Consider the following 19,822-nt stretch of genomic DNA (forward strand, 5'->3'; position numbering starts at 1 on the left):
AGACCACCGGAGCTGAGAAGTGAATGTGTGTGTGTGATGTACTATAGCCTGTGTGTGTGGGTGCGTTTCTGTGTGCCCATCTGTGTGTTTGCATGTGTGTATATGTGTGTATGTGCATGTTCTGTGTGTGTTCTCTTTCTTTCTCTCTCTCTCTCTCTCTCTCTCTCTCTCTCTGTGTCTGTGTTATCTGTGTGTATTCTGTGTGTGTTCTCTCTTTCTCTCAATCTCTCTCTGGGTGTGCCTGTGTGTGTGTGTTTGTGTGTGTGTGTGTGTGTGTGTGTGTATGTGTGTGTGCGTGTGTGAGTGTGTGCCTGTGTATGTGTGTTTTTGTGTGTGTGTGCACACGTGCGCATGTGAGTGTGTGTGTGTGTGTGTGTGTGTGTGTGTTATCTGATATTGGAGTGACAGTGACGGCAGAGAACACAGTGAACATATACTCAGAGACACATTAAACACACACACAAGCAGACACACACTCACACTAGACAGAGAAGCACTCATACACAAAAGCAAGCGCACACATGCACACACTCATTTACATACATAAAAGTTGCAGTAGGGATGGAGTAGGCGATGGAAACACAAGCGTGATTGATATTTGCGGAGAGAATGTGCAGGACTGAGCGGCGGTGATATTGTGTATCGCTTTGCGGTACATCTAGTTTATCATGTTATATACACCAATCCACTTCAGGGCAGTTTTAGTAGGTCCTTGGCAATATATTAACAATATGTATCATCTTATATTTGGAATATTGACTGCTTGATGACATCATCAATTCAACATGAGTGACAGTAATGGCAATATGCTGAATGCTCCAGACATATCTGTAAAAAGCTAGTACTCAAGAAGGCAAAATCATGTAAAAAAAAAATATTATGCTGTACAGGAGAGTGTGTTGAACAACTCTATGTTTTCAGAAATTAAATCGGATGTAAAATAGAGTTTGTAGACCCTAAAAAGCAACTGTCCACGTATGTGGACGTTGCGCAACAGAGGAGTTAAATGGCCAAAAATTAGATTTTGTAATTTGACTTTTTTTTTTTTTTTTTTTTCAAATATGATTTTAATTGCTTTTAATTACAAAGAAACAAACATTTGGTAAACATATTTATAAATAATGACCTAATTACATGTGGTAATGCCAAGGTGGTATGGTAATATGGGGGTAGTAGAGGGGTGGGTGGGTAGTAGAGGGGTGGGTATGAGAGTACTAGAGGGGTGGGTGGATTAGTAGTAGAGGGGTGGGTAGTAGGGATGTAGTAGAGGGGTGGTTGGGTAGTGGTGGTAGTAGAGGTGGGTAATATGGGGGTAGTAGAGGGGTGGGTGAGGGTCGGTGAGCAATAATGGGGGTAGTAGAGGGGTTGGGCGGGTAGTATGGAGGTAGTAGAGAGGTGGGTGGGTAGTATGGGGGTAGTAGAGGGCTGGGTGGGTAGTATGGAGGAAGTAGAGGGCCATAGTTTCCACATTTTCTGTCATTACATTTTATTCTTTTTTACCCCTTTGTTGCGCACTGTCCACATACGTGGACAATAACATAACTTCTATATAAAAGCATATTTTTAAAAAATTCCAACTGATTTTCAATATTGGGCTCATATAGAGTAATAAAATCAATACTAAAAAAATCTAGACACTTTTCTTCATAATGCGTGCATGAAAGGGTTAATATGGCTTTGTTTCTTTTAACTTGCATAAACACTGTCCTGTGGCTTATACACAATGCGGCTAATACACAGAAAATTACTGTAACATGCATTGTTAGAAATGGTGCATTTTGCTGGGCTATACATTGTGTCAACCAAGTACCACTTTTCACAAGTAAGTAGCACTTGTAAATAAATGGACCCTTTTACAATATCTAGGATAGGAAACTAGGATAGGAAAATCCCACTTATAACAAATCACTGACGTGTGAAAAAATATTGTGAAACCTATTTCCTAGTTGACTTATCAGGTGTACTTTGGTACCCATTATTAGGGTTGGAGTATAAATGAGCGTTACTGGACCCTTACTGAATTGTCAAAACAGAGGGGGAAACAGGTAAATCAGTGTTTGTCTTCAGCCCATTTATTTGTCCATTTTAAAAGACATTGGTTAAATCTGCATGCAATTTTAATAAAACAGATAGATAGATAGATACTTTATTGATCCCCAAGGGGAAATTCTGTGTTGAAAACTGAAAACTGTGTTGGGTGAAGAATAATTGTTTTATTTTGAAAAGGCATTGCCCTTTACAAGAAGGAAATTATATTATTGCCCTTGGATTATGTTATAGGCTACTTTAAATATACTTTTTTTCCAACAGAAATTGGACAATGGCACGACTTGTTGTTTTGGCAGGTGGGTTTCTTGTCCCAGTCTCCTTGCCCCTGTCAGCATAATAGTCAACACATGATACATGTTACAATGTATGCAATTACTTTAATGTTTTCTCTCTCTCTCTCTCTCTCTCTGCACTTTCTTTAGCTTTAGGAGTGCTGCTCACCCTGCAAATGGGTAGGTGTCTGATATTTATATCCTGTATGAAGCACAGAGAAATTCAGACCTATAGGTTTCATTTAAATACAACGCAGGGACTTAAAGACAAGCTCATATTGATCTGACTCCCTCTTGTCCAGTGAGCTCCACCAAGCTGGTATGCTACTTCTCCAACTGGTCCCAGTACAGACCCAGCGTGGGCAAGTTCACTCCCGCCAACGTGGACCCTTTCCTCTGCACGCATGTGATCTACACACTGGCCACCATCAGCCCCGAGAATAAGCTGGCCACTGTTGAGTGGAATGATGAGGACATGTATAGACAACTGAACAACCTCAAACTGACGTAAGTGGGGCTCTTTTTGGACAGCTCTTCTCACCACAGGAAATGGGCAGTACATCAAAGAACATGCATAATATATGACATGGATGGACATGTACAGTACAATGACCTATGCATTTATTTCCATCGTGTTGTGTAGACCAGTGTTGCTTATGGAACAGACCCTAAGTAGAACTTAGACATGTGTCAGTCCTCTCTAACTTAATGAAACTACAGTATTTCTTTTTAAAAAAAAAAAAATAATGAAAAAAAAAATAAGGTCACATACTGTAGTTATTGACTTGTTGTACCTTTTCAGCAATCCTAACATGAAAACTCTCCTCGCTGTTGGAGGCTTGGTCGATGGAGTCAGTCCGTAAGTTTAAACATCCATTTACTGCATGAGATAAGCTACATAATACATAATACAATTAATACAATTGTGCAATTAAGCGTGCAGCAGGCCATTTTTGGTCCTCGAGTAGTCTTCTCATTCTGTTCATACCTCATTGCAGATTCGTCCCCATGGTATTCACGCCAGAGGGCCGTCAAACATTCATCCGTTCGGCCTTGAGTTTCCTGCGAACTTTCAACTTTGATGGGCTGGACCTGTGCTGGGATTTTCCTGGACAAAATGGCAGCCCACTGGACGACAAGCAGAGGTTCACTGCCCTGCTCACGGTGAGAGAGGAAACCCACAGTGGGCTAATAGACAGAACAAAACAGTTAACATCACTGACAAAGGCTTTTTTGTCAGTAGGCCTTGAGCTAAAAAAAAAAACAAATTAGCTATTTATCATTCAGTCATGGCATTTCAATCATCTCTTAACCAACACTGTTATTTGTTTGTTGGTTTGTTTGTTTGTCGCTCCTTGCCCGTTTACAGGAGCTGAGACTGGCCATTATGGCTGAGGCCGTGTCCAACAAGAAACCCCCCCTCCTACTCTCTATCAAAGTCGGCGCTATGAGGGACACAGTCGATATCTCCTACGAGGTTCCAGAGGTGTCAAGGTATGTATAACTATATAGCTGCAATGGCAGCCAACATGTCTGGCACACCGTTACTTGAATGCACAATCCAGCAGAGATACTGGGACATATTTAGCCTAAACCTAAATGTATACAGTTGAGATGTTTACATGTTTACATGTCTACAGTCAAGTGGACTTCATCAGCATCATGACCTATGACTATCATGGTGCCTGGGAGAAAAAGACTGGACACAACAGCCCCCTCTACCCCAGCTCTCTCGACTCAGCATCTCAAGCTCACCACAACATTGTAAGATGATAACTGAAAAAAAAAAAAAGAATTTCTTGTGTTTCCTATTCTAACTTCATCACAATATCCTGCAGTGTGTGGGAGACTTGAGTTGCCTATCTCAAGAATGCTCTCGATACTAGCCATTCATTTTCAGAACAACGGATCTGCACACATTTCTGATTTTGCATTTGGTCCTCCTCTGTTAGGACTCGACTGTGACCTACTGGCTGGCCAAGGGTGCCGATTCTGACAAGCTGCTCCTGGGGTTCCCCACGTATGGCCGCACATTCCATCTGGCGACCTCGGAGTCAGGCCCCGGAGCTCCAGCAGACGGCGCGGCTGACCCCGGCCCTTACACCCGCGACGCTGGCTTCTGGTCCTACTATGAGGTGAGGCCTTCGCTGTCTCTAGTGCAGTACATAGTACATACACATAACAGCACAGCCGTGTCTAGCACTGTCAGTGCACTGACATTCTCTCTCTCTCTCTCTCTCTCTCTCTCTCTCTCTCTCTCTCTCTCTCTCTCTCTCTCTCTCTCTCTCTCTCTCAGGTTTGCTCCTTCACATCATCTGGCACAGTGGGTTGGATCGCAGAACAGAAGGTTCCCTACGCAACCCATGGCAGCTCCTGGGTGGGCTATGATAGCAAGGAGAGCTTTGCTGCAAAGGTACGCAACAAATGACATTTCTTTGCTATTAGCTCAAGCTAATATCCCCTGAATGGGTGCACCTTAAGTACGGTAATATGTAAACAGTAATATGGAATGTGTTCTGCTATGGCTATCAGACCCAGTGGCTGAGGGTGAGGAACCTGGGTGGGGCTTCAGTGTGGAGTCTTGACCTGGACGACTTTGGAGGTGTCTTCTGCGCAGATGGCAAATACCCTCTGGTCAACTACCTGCGCAACTCACTGGGTAAAGACGCACACAATTCACTGGAGACATATCACACAAGATCACAAGTGTTGAAACACAAAAACAATGTCTACATTACAGTACAGTATTTTCTCTCATTAAAAAAATAAAAATAAAAATGTCTCGTGATCCTTCAGGTTTCCCACCCAAACCCACCACCACTCAAGCCCCCACCACCACGCCGGACCCCGTGGCCAGTTTCTGTGTGGGCCGCCCCGACGGCCTTTACCCAAACGCTGCCGACGCCACCACCTACTTCCAGTGTTTCCGTGGAAACACCTACGTGCACAGCTGCCAGCCTGGCCTTGAGTACCAAGACTCCTGCAAGTGCTGTGACTATCCATAAGGAAAGACAGGGACAGCTCTGGAGGCCAAAAAACGCAGCTTTGTGTCAGTATCATTAATCAGTGGGATGTTTGGACGTTTTTTATCCCTTCTTTTGTAAAGTGCTATGCTGACTGAATGTTACTGTGAAGAGAAAGATTTTTTTTTTACTCTCAAATAAAAGATACACATCGTTCACTTCTTGTCTGACACATCTTTTCAGCAGCTTTGGCAGACCTACAGTAATGGTCCTTTCCCATAACCTGAATTCATATCTAAATATTTATTACGCCTATGCTCTTCAGCCAGTGGGTAGGCCTATAGTCATATATAAAACCATAAACAATATAAGTATCTAGGTCGTTTGAGGTTTTTTTTTATTGTATTACACTACACATATTACAGTAGCATTAAGGCAGGCATCGATATACAGTAGTAACAACAGTTGACCTGTCAGATACATGTGCTGTACTGTATATGTAAGATATGCAAGATGTAGGTAAGACCGGAGAGCCATAGCAGCAGTAGGCTATTGTTGGAACACCTTACCACACACAGCCTCAGTGTCATACAGGCTGGAGTTCAACCTAAGGTTGTTTCCAGAACCCACCCCCATTCTTCAATGACCCATCAAATAAAGCCTAATAAGCTAAGTTCTTTTTCTGCATCTTTGCAATGTAGCAGGATACAATCAGTATCGTGATTTACAAAAAGAGACAAGATAGTAAGATATCGAACCAGATAAACAGTTTAATTGTAGCCTATATAACAGCAACCTGAGCTGACTATCAGATTTCAGTAGCAGTGGGCTACTATAGGCTTTGAATCAGTATGGGATTTGCCAAGGTACATTTTAGATTATTTTCAATATCAAAATATAAGGATGTCCTCCTTTATTAAGAAGTCAAAATAGCCTATAGACCACCAACCAACACCACAGATTACAAATAACTGAAGCTAATTTCCCAAAGAAGTGACATGTTCTTTGAAGTGGACTGCTGGTTGAGAGGCAGAAAGCAGATGGAAAAAAAGGAGAGTTGAGTTTTGGAGAAAAACATTTTCTTTTGCCTTTTTAACTTCATTCTAGAATGTCAGGAATGAGAACTGTAGACATCTAAGCCTTATGTATTTCAAAATGTTGGATACACCAGATTAATCTAGACAGTAACCGCTACAAATCTAATTCTATTTGTAATGCTAAAACAACAATCAAATCACATGTGCTAAAACAACAATCAAAAACTACTTTTCTTTTTTATTACGTTTGCTCGCGGACCACTAAGAATATCTGGTGCAGTTTGACCACAATTTAACATTGGTCTGTGGGAAGACGAAGTTGGGAGTCTATTTCATGACCATGTAGCTGTCTGTCTGCCTTCTTCTAGTCGCCTCAAGGAATTGCTTGCATAGACAGAGTGGATGTGAAACAGATTTGTTCATGTGGCCTAGGCGGTTGCTAAATAACAGAGTGGGCTATGATTCAATATAACAGTGCTTTCCCTTTGCAATCTCAAAAGGTTTCCCAGGTTAGGTGCTCTGACAACCCCCGACCCCCCGCCCAAACTGCCACACCTGTTGAAAACATTCAACTGAGGTGTGCCATGACTGCTGTCCTCAATGTGTTCCATTAGGCAGTCAGCATAAACCATTAACAACTTAATAGAAATCATTATTGTATACACAACGCATTCTTGCAAATGAGTGTCATATCAAAGAAGTTCAGTGAATATAGCTGACTGCAGGAATTAGCCAGATGTAGTTAATTATTATCATTATCATCGTCATAGGTCTAAGGTTACATCTAAGGTCGTCAATGATCCAGTTTAAAGGGACACTTCAACGCTTAGCATTGAGCTTTGTATCTTCAGAAAACCAGTCATGTTTTTGAATGGTCGTGCATCATTCCCTCAGTTTGCCTTGACTTGAGATGGGAGAAATACGGATTTCAATGAAACCCATGAATAGGACTTCCTGCTTTCAATGATGATTTTTACATCATTGAAAGTAGGAAGTCAAACATTGAAATCTGTATTTCTCCCATCTCAAGGCAAACTGAGGGAATGATGCACGACCGTTCAAAAACATGACTGGTTTTCTAAAGATACAAAGCTCAATGCTAATCGGTGAAGTGTCCCTTTAAGTGTACAACAGAGAAGTCTTCAAGAGCATGTTTACATCTTGCAGATGAAACAGAGTCGGGCATTCTGTGATAGAGCCCACATGGCATGTCAGTTGACTCAGGAGAAATATATGTATTGTATGTACAGTATGTATATGACTAATAGGTGCATTCCCCAACAAGATAACGAAAGAGTTTATCTGCGAGTGGGTTACTGCCATGTCCCTTCAAGAGCGAGGAAGCCGCACTCCTGTACCTTTTACTATCATTCAATGTTTGAACAATCTCTTTATGGCCTACATAATAAAGCCACAATTACTGAGAAATCAATAGGGTACATGGCACCATGCAAACAGGACATGGTGTAATAAGTCCAACAGATAAAGCCGCAGCCTGCTTGCCAAAAAGCTGTCAAAACCCTGATTACGAGAACAGCTACCAGAACTATGGATGACATAACCTAGTGTCTGTCATTTATGCGTCGTCATGACAATGAGGTTGTGGTGTCCAAAACAAACAAAAACACACGGATAGCCTATGTGGTATTGTCCTCATTTAGAGATGTGCGAAAAAGTTTAATTGTGCAGCATCTTTTCAATTAAATATGCTGTGCTCAAATATAAGGCAGATTTATTAAAGGTTTAGTATCAATTCATCTGTTCTGCACCCACAGCAAATTCTACAAGTTGACAAGCCTGAGTCAGCAGTAAGAAGGTGGACATATTCGCTTGTGCAGCATAGATATGAGAAGTTGAATACACCAACTGATGTTAATATCAACTTTGATGACTTGACTTTGATGATTTTGTACAGCTACGTAACTCTTTCTTTTATAACCTTTATCAGTGTTTATCAGTTGTTTTCACAATGCACTATGGGTCAGAGAAATCATAAAGTGATATTCTGTTCTTTTAACTCAAAGGGATATTACAATCACTATAAGTGTCATTGCAAACCATGAGTTATGCATTACCATCAATTGGACAAAATCAGCTCTCCCTCTCTGGCCTTTTCTCTCTATAGTATAACACCATCAAATACCATTGATATACTATCATAGAGAAATACTAAGCCATTCTATATCTCTCTTTCTTCCCCATTACCTCACCTGTGAGGTAAACCACTACCAGTCTGCCCTCCTTGTGTCTGGCCCTCTTCTTCACACCTGAAGTCCCATCCCTATGACTGCCCTATACCATCGCCTGTTGCTGTCCCCTTCCCAGTTCCTGGCCTGCACACCATACCTGACCCACTACTTGTCCTATGACAATTCCTAATCCCTATGGACAATTCGACTACAGTATATGAACTCTCTGACACAAATGGGATTCATGCATTATCATACTGGTTATGTAACCATCCTACCTCTTTGTAACACATATCTCAGGTGGCTTTAACGTGTTCTATTCTCGACACCTAACTGATCTAATCAGTTATCATTTATCAATACACAGTTGTTTATATATATATATATATATATATATTCATATTCGCATGAAACACTGTCCTGCAGTTCACACATGATGTGGCTACTCTAGTGCACACCCAAATCAATTAGTTTCTTGAAAATGTGTTTAGAGTGCATTAATTAACATGAAGAAATATTACACAAGACCAGAGTCCTGGCTGTAAAAGAAAGAGAAAACATTGATAAACACTTCAGAGTTTTACACTACAGCTATCTTATCATCTGGGTCCATATAAAACGAACCATATCATTCCTTATTAGGTTTAGAGGTTGCGTGAGGTGGAACTTATATGCCCTTGGGCTTATAAAAGGCAGTCAGTCGAGAACATCTTTGGCTCCTCAACAAGTTAGGAAGTTCCCGAGGTAAGAACAGAAATTCAGCAATTTAGAATGATCATACATGATACATATACAGTATCAAAGATAGAATTTGGAAAATATTTTAACTTAGGCCTAATAAAATAATACTTACAAAAGCTGGCTTGTTACATTAACTGTTGCACTGCTGCAATTTTATTGAACCATTTTTAAAGCAACAGATTTTATTTATTTATTTATTTATTTTTAAATTTTGTCTCCTTTATACTTTTACAATCAACGTGACTGATTTTAACTTATTTTTGAAACCAGATACCAGCTCGAAGAAGAAAGGAGACACAACAGTCAAACATGAGGCTCACACTCATCGCAGGTACAGCTGATAAGCTGATCACATATTTTAAAAATATATATATATAAAAAGAAAAAAGAAAAAGATAATGTCTAATACAACCTAATTTTGCATCCATTTAGGCTTGTGCCTGGTGCTCTGTCACGTAGGTAAGTAGTCCCTTGATCAAAATGACTTACTGTATGTAAGTACTCTCTTTTTTTTCCGCTCAGACTTACAGTACTATCATGTGTAAATAGGAACATCCATGGACATGGGTTGCTATTTCACCAACTGGTCCCAGTACAGGCCAGGGACTGGAAAATACATGCCCGCTAATGTCGACCCGTTCCTGTGCACCCACTTGTTCTACGCTTTTGCCATGATCAACCATGCCAATGAGCTGGTGACCTACGAGTGGAACGATGAGACACTTTACGCCGCTTTCAACAATATCAAGACAGTGTAAGTGACAGTACTTTGAAGTCAGCACTCTCTTCAAAGCCACTGAGCCTTTTGACTCTATAGTCTACTTTACACCAAGCATTGGTGACTAACATGCACAAAGCTATACAGGAGGAAAAAATAGGCCTATATAATTACTCAAAGCAGTAATAAATGGCCTCTTTCCTGATATCTAATTGGTGTATGTTCTTCTCGACCTTCTAGCAACCCAGCACTTAAGACTCTGCTCGCTATCGGGGGATGGAATTTTGGCACAAGACAGTAAGTCACAGTGGTGGATGGCCATTTCGTCCCACAGCTTCAAAAAACGTTTTTTTCAAGACATGATACACCTGTGTGACTTAAAACAACTGCCGTCTCTGTCAGGTTCTCCATCATGGTCTCCACCCCTGGCAATCGGCAAAAGTTCATCCAGTCCAGCATCAGCTTCCTGAGGATGTATGGCTTCGATGGCATGGACCTGGACTGGGAGTATCCCGGCTCTCGAGGCAGCCCTCCAGAGGACAAGCAGTTGTTCACTGCTCTGTGCAGGGTGGGTAGATGGTATTGCTGTTTAAGAGTGTCCCTTTCCCCCTCTCTCTCTCTCACGTCCCTTCTCGGCCTCTGACTTCTTGCTCTATTTGTCCACTCTAACAGGAGCTTATGGCAGCTTATGAGGCTGAGGGCGCGGCCACAGGAAGGCCCAGGCTGTTGCTCAGTGCTGCTGTAGCTGCCGGAAAGCCCACCATCGACGCTGGCTATGAAATTGCTGAAGTTGCCAAGTTAGTTCAAACATTTTTTTTCCCCCTCTCAAAACAATGCATGATTCCAAATATGTGGGGTTTTTTTTGTTGAATGAAGCTAGGCAGACTTCTGTAGTTCAAATGGTTTGATATGAATACAAACGCTTAAATGGATAAGGAATCTCTATAAGTCACATACTGTAGGCTGCAGTTGAGGTGGAGCCCACTGCTCAGTTTACACCAAAGCTAAAGCCAGACAATTATCTCAGCTAAATCAGTGAGGGACATGTCAACTGAACCCCTGGTGAAGATGGCCATCCAAATGCCTTTCATTCTCTTTGTTCAGATTTAACTGATCTATGACCTTTTCTAGGACCCTGGACTTCATCAACATCATGACCTACGATTTCAATGGTGCCTGGGCAACTGGCACAGGCCACAACAGCCCACTGTACCAAGGGTCAGAGGATAAGGGCGACGAGATCAACTTCAACACTGTAAGTGATACTTACTTACATGCCCTACTACGGCATGCTCTGTTGCCAAAACATAGCTCTCATTTATAAACGGGATTGAGAAAAAATGAATAGAACAGAATATAGAATAGAATATATACTTTTTTTGATCCCGTGAGGGTAATTCAGTTCTCTGCATTTAACCCAATTTAACCGAATTAGTGAACACACAGCACACAGTGAACACACAGTGAGGTGAATCACACAACCCAGAGCAGTGAGCTGCCTGCCCAATCAGCGGCGCTCGGGGAGCAGTGAGGGGTTAGGTGCCTTGCTCAAGGGCACTTCGGCCATGGGGATCAAACCGGCAACCCTCCGGTTACAAGCCCAAAGCTCTAACCAGTACACCACGGCTGCCCCAAATGATTAATCTATGTCCCAAATGTCTGTGGTGTGCTCACTGTGCTCCTCTTTCAGGACTTTGCCATGACCTACTGGAGAGACAACGGCACCCCACTGGAGAAGCTCAGAATGGGCTTTGCCACATACGGACGCACCTTCCGCCTGACCTCCACCGATACTGGCGTTGCCGCACCAGCCGGTGGCGCAGCATCAGCCGGCCCTTACACCCGCGAGGCTGGCTTCTGGTCCTACTATGAGGTAAACCTTAAAAGGCAAACGTCAGGGAACGTGACATGTGAACGTCTTAAATAAAGCGGGCGTAGAAATTTCATGTTAACATTTTAACATGAACAGACATTACAGACATTAACATTACAGACATTATGCATAGTAGTCATGGAAATAGAGTAGTCCACATGGCACTTATTGGTGAGCATAAGGGCAGTTTTTTTTTTCATTTTTCACCACCGAGTGCTCATAGGAGTAGAAAAACACTATACAAATGCAGTCAATTTACTATTTACCATTCTTGTTCCAGATCTGCGGTTTTCTGAATGGTGCCACTGAGAACTGGATTGACGATCAGCAGGTTCCTTATGCTGTTAAAGGCAATGAATGGGTTGGATATGACAACAAGAAGAGCTATGACATCAAGGTAATTGATCTCTTTTCTAAGTGGACGGGCTTACTTACAGTATATATTACTGCAGAGGAAGTAAAACTGATTCCATCTTTTTTTTTCTCTTCATAGGTACAATATCTGAAGGACAAAAAGTTTGGTGGTGCCTTTGTCTGGGCCCTTGATCTGGATGATTTCAACGGAGAGTTCTGCAGGGAGGGCAAACATCCTCTCATGAAGCACCTGAATTCGCTCCTGGGAATCAGTAAGTCCCTTCTTTTGCCATTACAAAAATGCACAACATCTCATTCTGCTCTGAGAGTGCTTCCTCTGACACCTCCTTCTTTCTTCACCATAATCCAGAGTATCCCCCTCCTCCACCTACCACCACACTTAAGCCTGGCCAGACCACCAAACCCACCACCACCACCACCACCACCACCACACACAAGCCCGGCCCCGGCTTCTGCAACGGAAAGCCCGACGGCTTCCACGCTGACCCAGACAACAAGTCCAACTTCTATCAGTGCGCTGCAGGAGAAACCTACCCCCACTATTGCGCCTCTGGCACCGTTTATGATTCAAAATGCCAGTGCTGCAACTGGCCTTAAAAAGCCAGGGATGGACCCTAACAGTGTAATGCCAAACTTGCTTTAAGAATACTGTATGTGCCACCATTATTTGCAAAGAATTTTAGAGTGAAAACGATGTCTTAGTGAAAAAGTGAAAAAATATGCTTTGGTGCTGTTTGTTGCATTTTGTTGTGAAACTACAGGGATGGCCAGTTTGTTCTGTTTCTTGATATCTAAAAATGTATTTTTAAGAGCTTTACATTTGATTCTAAAATAAATTAAAATAAAACATTCAAACATGTCATGTCATGGTTATCTTGTTCCACGCGGTCACCAAATCTTCAAAAGTGACTTTCCTGTGATTTAATTATAAACGTAAACGGCAGGAGTTCCTGAATGCTACAGTGACTTTAGAATTGTGGTCTACTGTCAGATTAAATGAAAACTCTTTGGCAAGAACACTTTAGGTGGGTTTGGCGCCGAAAAATTACTATACTGAAAAGAACCCCTTGCCTAATGAGAATTGTGGTGCATGGTATCATGAACCCCATGAAAAAACTGAACATTTCCAAAGGAAATCTGTCAAGACACTAAAGATGGGATCATTCATCAATTCAATGAACCAAAACAAACATCAGATTAAAGCAAAAATAGTTTACTGAACTCAAGATCAAGCTTTTGCCATGCCATTTCAGCATGCTCTGATCTAAACTCCATTGAAAAACAGTGGGGTGGCTCAAAGAGGAGAATGCATGGTTGACCTAAGAATCTGGAGAGATTTTGTAAAGACGAATGGTCTGAAATCCCTTGCTTTGTATTCTCCAATTTAATGGAATAGGATAATATTCCAAGTTGTTTTATTGGAAAAGGGAGTTTTAAAGGTGGGGCAATAACTGTAGGCGATGTGTTTTTACTAAAAAAAAAATGTTTCTTCATGAAACTTTACTTTACTACTAAATTGTCTTCCCTTCAAGGTTGGATTTTTCCTTGTTGTTTCCATTGTGAGATTACAATAAATCACCAAAAATATATTTTTTAATCCTGTTTTTAGAAACTTTAGCAGAGGTGCCAATAATTCTGGAGGGTAAATAATTATAATATACAAAGAGGAAAACAAAACACAAACAATAGCAGAGCACATCTCAGGTGAATATCCAGAACCTTCTCGTTCACCTAAAAGCCAGGCCCCCATGGATATTCCACACCATTCCCCCTTGATTGTGTATAAGCTCCCAGACACCTGGGGCCCCAAAAGGCTTGTGTGACTAGGCCTCATCAGATTCTCAATTTTCTCAGCATTCTGACCGAGTGGTGCTGCAACTTGGCGCCTTAAGTTACACCGCATATAAAAAATAACACATACGCCATCACCTGTGCAGCCCCAACTCAACAGAAGAAAAAAAATACTGCTCAAGGTACAGTACTGTTAAAATAGGTCATATAGCAGAACTCTATCAGTAGGGCTGATGTCTGTGATTGCACCCATAATCAAGTATTCAGAACATGAGATTAATTGGCCTATTTATTACAACATGTATGCTATGTTTCAGTGGGGAAAAGTATCTACTATTATGATCCTTTTTTTACTATTCTAGTCTATTAAGGACAGATAGTTGAGTCCACAGTGGTGCTAGCCTGCTATTGCTCTTAAGTATTTAAAGGTCAGAAAGTAAAGTATGAATCAATTCAGCATAAACACTTCACCACACCTTATTAATCCAACCAAATCCCTATATTGTACGGAGTTGCATTACATTGGTTTCGGAAAAGGCCTTAATCTTCCCATAGTCTCCTCTGGGAAGGGTCTCATTTAAAGGTAATCTGAGAGCTTGTTTTGTCGGGTTGCACTGGCTTTAGGTCTACAGGACCGTCTTCCCATGAGCATGCACAGGGAGATCCCCATGAACAACACATGAGACATGCAGTCGCAATCCCCATCTACATCTATTCATCATGCACCGGAGACTCGCTTGGTTCACAGGTAGGACTGATGCATGTTATAGCATAATTGCATTTCATATTTATTTCAACTACATCATTATGATTATTATTACAAAAACATGTGGAACATGTGTACAACTATGGCAGAGGTGAAGAGTTTTGTAACAATGTATCTCAAATTATTCAAGGTCTGAATCTCCTCTTTCAGTTCGGTAAGTAATAGAATGCTCCATTAAACATGTAAATCTTATCATTCCAGATTTAAAATGAGTGCTTTAGATTATTTGAATATAATGTCAGATCACAGGAACTCTGTAGGTAGATTAAATTGAATTCTGTTCAAGTATTTAAATGGCTGTTGTGATTGTCAACGTGTTAAACTTGCCGTTTCCCCATTCAGCCAACACTTTAAAGCTTGTGTGCTACTTCACTAACTGGGCCCAGTATAGAGATGGGCCGGCCAGATTTCTACCAGACAATGTGGACCCCCACCTGTGCACACACCTCATGTTTGCCTTTGCCATCATAAGCCATGGCAACAAGCTGGTGGCCTCCGACTGGAATGATGATGTACTTTATAAATCCTTCAATGCTTTGAAGACTCGGTCAGTTCCCAGACTAGCATACAAATGCTAGATATGTTACGGAAAAAATCAATTTATAGTTAAAATAAGGATTACTAACTTGGTGGAGATGTGGGTTTGGGGATGATGTTGACTGATTTTGGTTGCTTTCTACAGGAACCCAAAGTTAAAGACTTTGTTGTCTGTAAAAGGGCAGGACACGGATTCAGCTAAGTGAGTCTCTTGTTTTAGTGTTGCATCAAACATGCATTTTAATATATTTTTGTTCTGCTGGTTTGTTGTGAATGTGCTGGTATAATAGCAACAGACAAAGATTTTCCTTTAAGTGGTAGGCCAACAGCAGCTAAAGATGCTGCTTGGGCATGGGAGTTGTTCATGTGTTGTAAATGTGTATTTGCAGCAGATTCTCTGAAATGATGTCCTCCTCCTATGCACGGCAGCAGTTCATCCAGTCCTCCATAAGACTTCTGAGGGCATATGGCTTTGATGGACTGGACCTAGCCTGGCAGGGCCCTGCATTTCAAGGGCGCCCTCCAGAGGACAGGAGGAGATTTACACTACTATGCAAGGTGCTGGCAAGGAATTTAGTCACTTTTACACTGTTCTGTTTAATTCTCTGACATACTGTATTTGTTCTCCTTTTGGATTATATTGCCACTGGCTTTTGTGCACATTATGGAAAGGTCACATGGGACATGTATGTCAGCTTGATAGTTGTTGGAGTTAAATTGTATATTTAAATACACATTTTCTGTCACTCTGCTTACAAACAATATCAGTGGTAAAAAAAAATACATATTGTTTGGTATTTGGTATATTTCTTGTATAACAAAACAAGATCTACATGTCCCAGTGCAAATTACCTAAAAGCATCACTGTGCTTTGTCTCTTATGTGCATGGCTTAAGAAAAACATTTTAATGTCATATTATTTTTTTTAAGGAGTAAGTCAGAGCAGAGCAGAGCCTCCCCAACAAATGTTGTCTGCAATCATTTGCATTCATTAATTTTGCAGATACTGTTGTCCAAAGTGACTTGTATACATATGTCAACTATATTACAAGGGATTACATTGTCCCCGGAACAACTTGGGGTTAGGTGCCTATACCTGATGGTTATGGTATGATCTTGTCATGGCAGGAGCTTGTGGAGGCATACGAGGCTGAAAGCAAAGCCAGTGGGTACCCGAGACTGATGATCTCCGCTGCTGTGGCTGCAAAGAGAAATGTCATTTTCATAAGCTATGACGTCCCACAGATTTCACAGTAAGTCAGAGGACTATTTCACATTCACACAACCGCTGCTTCAGCACCAATTGGCAACCACGTCCAGCTAATGACACATTTATTGCGCAATGCACATGTACCTTTAGATACCTGGACTTCATCAGCGTGCTGACCTTTGGCTTTCATGGAAGTGAAGAGGGTCTGACAAATCACCACAGCCCATTGTACAGTGGGGAGCATCAAACAGGAGAGAGTCTGTACTATAATGTAGTGCGTATATTCAAATTCTTTTTCTTTTTTCTCTCTCTCTCTATTTGCCATGCTCAGGGAGTATACAGTTGATCTTAATTCTCAGCACAACAGAGTAATAGTCTTACAGTGTAGCACTGGTCTCGTAATGGTTGCATTGAACTTACAGTGCACCAGTGGGATTCCAGTGAAATTACTGTAATCATTTTCACGGGAAGACATGTTACTCAGACCAAGGCCCTAGCAGCGATATCACCGGTGAACATAATTCAACACGGTTGCATGCGATTGGTCTCACCAATTTCAGTGTCTCCTCGCTTTTCCCAAACTTCCCATAATGGCGTAGACATTCGTTTACATATATTAATGCCGAAGGTATTTGCTCAACTCCCTTGACTCACATATGAACGTCATATTAAACATGGATTGATTAAGAATGGGATGTGACTGAAGTTTATATTTGAGTCAAGGCAGGTGAGCAAATACTTTTGCCAATATAGTATGAGCCTAAGCGAGAGAAAAACTTTATGCCATGACATGGAGACATCGCCGCCAAACTCACAGCCCAAGTTTGAGAGCAGTGTTTGAGAACTTGGACATATATATTTTGTTATTTTGTAATTGTTCACTGTTATTTAATTTGTATTGTTATTTATTTGTATGTCGCTTTGGACAAAGGCGTCTGCTAAATAACCATAACCATAACCATAGCCATAACCATAACCATATATTGTCTAAAGCTATTTTCAATTAAATCACTAAACTGACTGGAATTAGCTGGAATCACTGCTGGGATTCTCATACATTTCCTTTACTGTGGCCTCCAGAACTCTGCCATCTTATACTGGAAGGAGCAGGGTGCCCCTGTGGAGAAGCTACTGATGGGTTTTCCTACATTTGGACGCTCGTTTCTCCTCACTTCCACAGTTACTGGGCTTGGGGCCCCTACCAGAAGCTCTACTGTGGCGGGACCATATACTCAAGAGATTGGTCTCTGGTCTAACTATGAGGTGATCTATAAGGTGTACACATTTATAACCAAGAACTGACATCCATGATGGGTTTCATCTGGTCCCTTCCCAGAGGTGCATGAATCAAGCACGTAGTCTGCATTCATAATCTAGGTGCTTGATTTTATACACCTGTAGAAAGGGACCTGATGAAACCCATGAATATTAAGTCATGCTATATTATATACTATATTACATTAGTACTTATTAGAATAAACTGTATGTGTGTCTTTCTACAGATTTGTTCCTTCCTCAAGGGTGCAACAGTAGAGTGGATTGATAACCAGAGAGTTCCATATGCTGTGAAGGGACGTGGGTGGGTGGGTTTTGACAACCAGACTAGCTATTACTATAAGGTATTTATATGTATATTTTATTTAAAAATAGCCTACTGCTGCTAATGACTGGATATGTTATCAAGGAGCTCTTATTTGTGTGACTGTATATCATAGGTGCAATACCTAATGGAACATAAACTCGGGGGAGCCGTTGTTTGGACTCTTGACCTGGATGACTTTTCTGGAGAATTCTGTAGTCAGGGGAGCTCGCCTTTAATACGATACCTGAAAACTCAGCTGGAAAATGGTAAGACGCTTCATGAGTAATTCCACACTGCTAAATTCCACAACTAATCATAACCATAAATCATCACAGTCTATTCTTATTTGCATCGTAGCCTACACAGCATCTCAACTTCTCCCACTTTTCAGTAGTCAATAATTGCTGTTGCTTTGTTATTAGCATGCGACTGTTCTTTAAAATGAGTTATTCAACCACAACAGGTGCCCAAATAAAAGTGAAAAGAAAAGGTTGAATTACATCCCAGACTACTAATATATTACATCCCACATAGGGGTGCAGTTATCATCAACAACTGAAGACCCTGTAATCACGCAGACTGTATTAAACCTGACCAGCATTCCATCTACCACGTCCACCAATCCTTACAACACCACAACCCCGGGTCACACCTCCTCAACTGCCATAACAACCCATTCAGTCATGTGTGAACCTCTCACGGTTCAGATCTCTTCAAACCACTTCTGTAGTGACAAACCGGATGGCTTTTATCTAGAACCAGACAACCCCACCTCCATGTTGCAGTGTTCCGATGGCATCACACATGCAGCGTGGTGCCCTGATGATAATTCGGGCCACAACATCGCAGGACAAATAAAGCCCTCACGGAAAAGAAGCATCATAATGGTGGGAATTTCAGCCCTATTCATGAGTGCATGGGCAAACAGATGATTCTCACAGAATGAAAGAACCAGGAGCCTTCTATCAAGCCTATCAATGCCTGTGATGTTGAGGTTTCATGGAGTATGCCACAATCAATAAATCAATGTAAATGTCTGATAATGCTGGTGACTGACTTTTATTATTGTGCAGCAATTATTATGATTAAAATATTGAATCTACATAGGCCTACTGTATGGAGTATGAGTCAAACCGCATGAACCATAATATTTTCATGTGCAACATATGCCATTTCTGTACTACAATGTAGGGTTTTTCAGTTTTATTCATGTTCATAACACACATAATGACACAGCACCATCGATTTTCGTTTCTGGACCCCCCCAAAAAATGGGTAGAGCAGACATAATTTCTGTGAATATCTCGAGAACCGTAGGGCCTATGACCAAATGTGTTTTGTTGGCCTCAAGGGGTCATTTAAAATCATATAACCTATCATTTGCTGTAAATGCACCTAGTTAAAAATGAAAAAGCAAAAATGAGGCGGAATCAAAGGTATCTTTGGCTGACATTTAAAAACAAAAAACTGCACACAATTTGAAGTGTAGGATCAACCCTCTTAATCCAGACAAGTTTCATGGAATTCAGTTCATGGTGGACAACAATAAATTAATTTATGTGTACATTTGGTGACTGTACACCAATTGCCCAGATAGTTGAGCGAAGGGTTGCCAGTACTTTTACATTTCTACAAGCACATACACATACAGTACACACACACGCACACACACGGAAACAAATGCATGCACGCACAGCGCACACACACACACAGTATGCA

At 41.3% G+C, this 19,822-nt stretch overlaps 3 protein-coding genes across 3 annotated transcripts; all 3 read left to right on the top strand.

Moving 5' to 3' along the window:
* Positions 1–2,311: 2,311 nt before the first annotated feature.
* On the top strand, positions 2,312–5,496 carry chia.1 (chitinase, acidic.1). Its single transcript, XM_062545044.1, has 11 exons — positions 2,312–2,345; positions 2,472–2,501; positions 2,624–2,828; positions 3,124–3,180; positions 3,320–3,485; positions 3,691–3,815; positions 3,962–4,085; positions 4,274–4,456; positions 4,618–4,734; positions 4,854–4,980; positions 5,118–5,496. The coding sequence occupies exons 1-11, from the start codon at positions 2,321–2,323 to the stop codon at positions 5,324–5,326; spliced, it is 1,368 nt and encodes a 455-aa protein (XP_062401028.1). The 5' UTR covers positions 2,312–2,320; the 3' UTR covers positions 5,327–5,496.
* Positions 5,497–9,192: 3,696 nt separating this feature from the next.
* Positions 9,193–13,066, top strand: chia.2 (chitinase, acidic.2). Its single transcript, XM_062545045.1, has 12 exons — positions 9,193–9,254; positions 9,522–9,582; positions 9,684–9,710; positions 9,801–10,005; positions 10,210–10,266; positions 10,372–10,537; positions 10,642–10,766; positions 11,101–11,224; positions 11,660–11,842; positions 12,123–12,239; positions 12,336–12,468; positions 12,567–13,066. The coding sequence occupies exons 2-12, from the start codon at positions 9,561–9,563 to the stop codon at positions 12,812–12,814; spliced, it is 1,407 nt and encodes a 468-aa protein (XP_062401029.1). The 5' UTR covers positions 9,193–9,254; positions 9,522–9,560; the 3' UTR covers positions 12,815–13,066.
* A 2,001-nt stretch (positions 13,067–15,067) lies between these two features.
* LOC134092201 (acidic mammalian chitinase-like) lies at positions 15,068–18,389 on the top strand. Its single transcript, XM_062544990.1, has 8 exons — positions 15,068–15,321; positions 15,457–15,513; positions 15,704–15,869; positions 16,440–16,564; positions 16,672–16,795; positions 17,602–17,784; positions 18,024–18,140; positions 18,237–18,389. Exons 1-8 carry the CDS (start codon positions 15,068–15,070, stop codon positions 18,387–18,389), a joined length of 1,179 nt encoding a protein of 392 aa, XP_062400974.1.
* The last annotated feature ends 1,433 nt before the right edge of the window (positions 18,390–19,822 follow it).

The sequence above is a fragment of the Sardina pilchardus genome, chromosome 9, assembly GCF_963854185.1.
Source record: "Sardina pilchardus chromosome 9, fSarPil1.1, whole genome shotgun sequence".
NCBI classification, from domain to species: Eukaryota; Metazoa; Chordata; class Actinopteri; order Clupeiformes; family Clupeidae; genus Sardina; species Sardina pilchardus.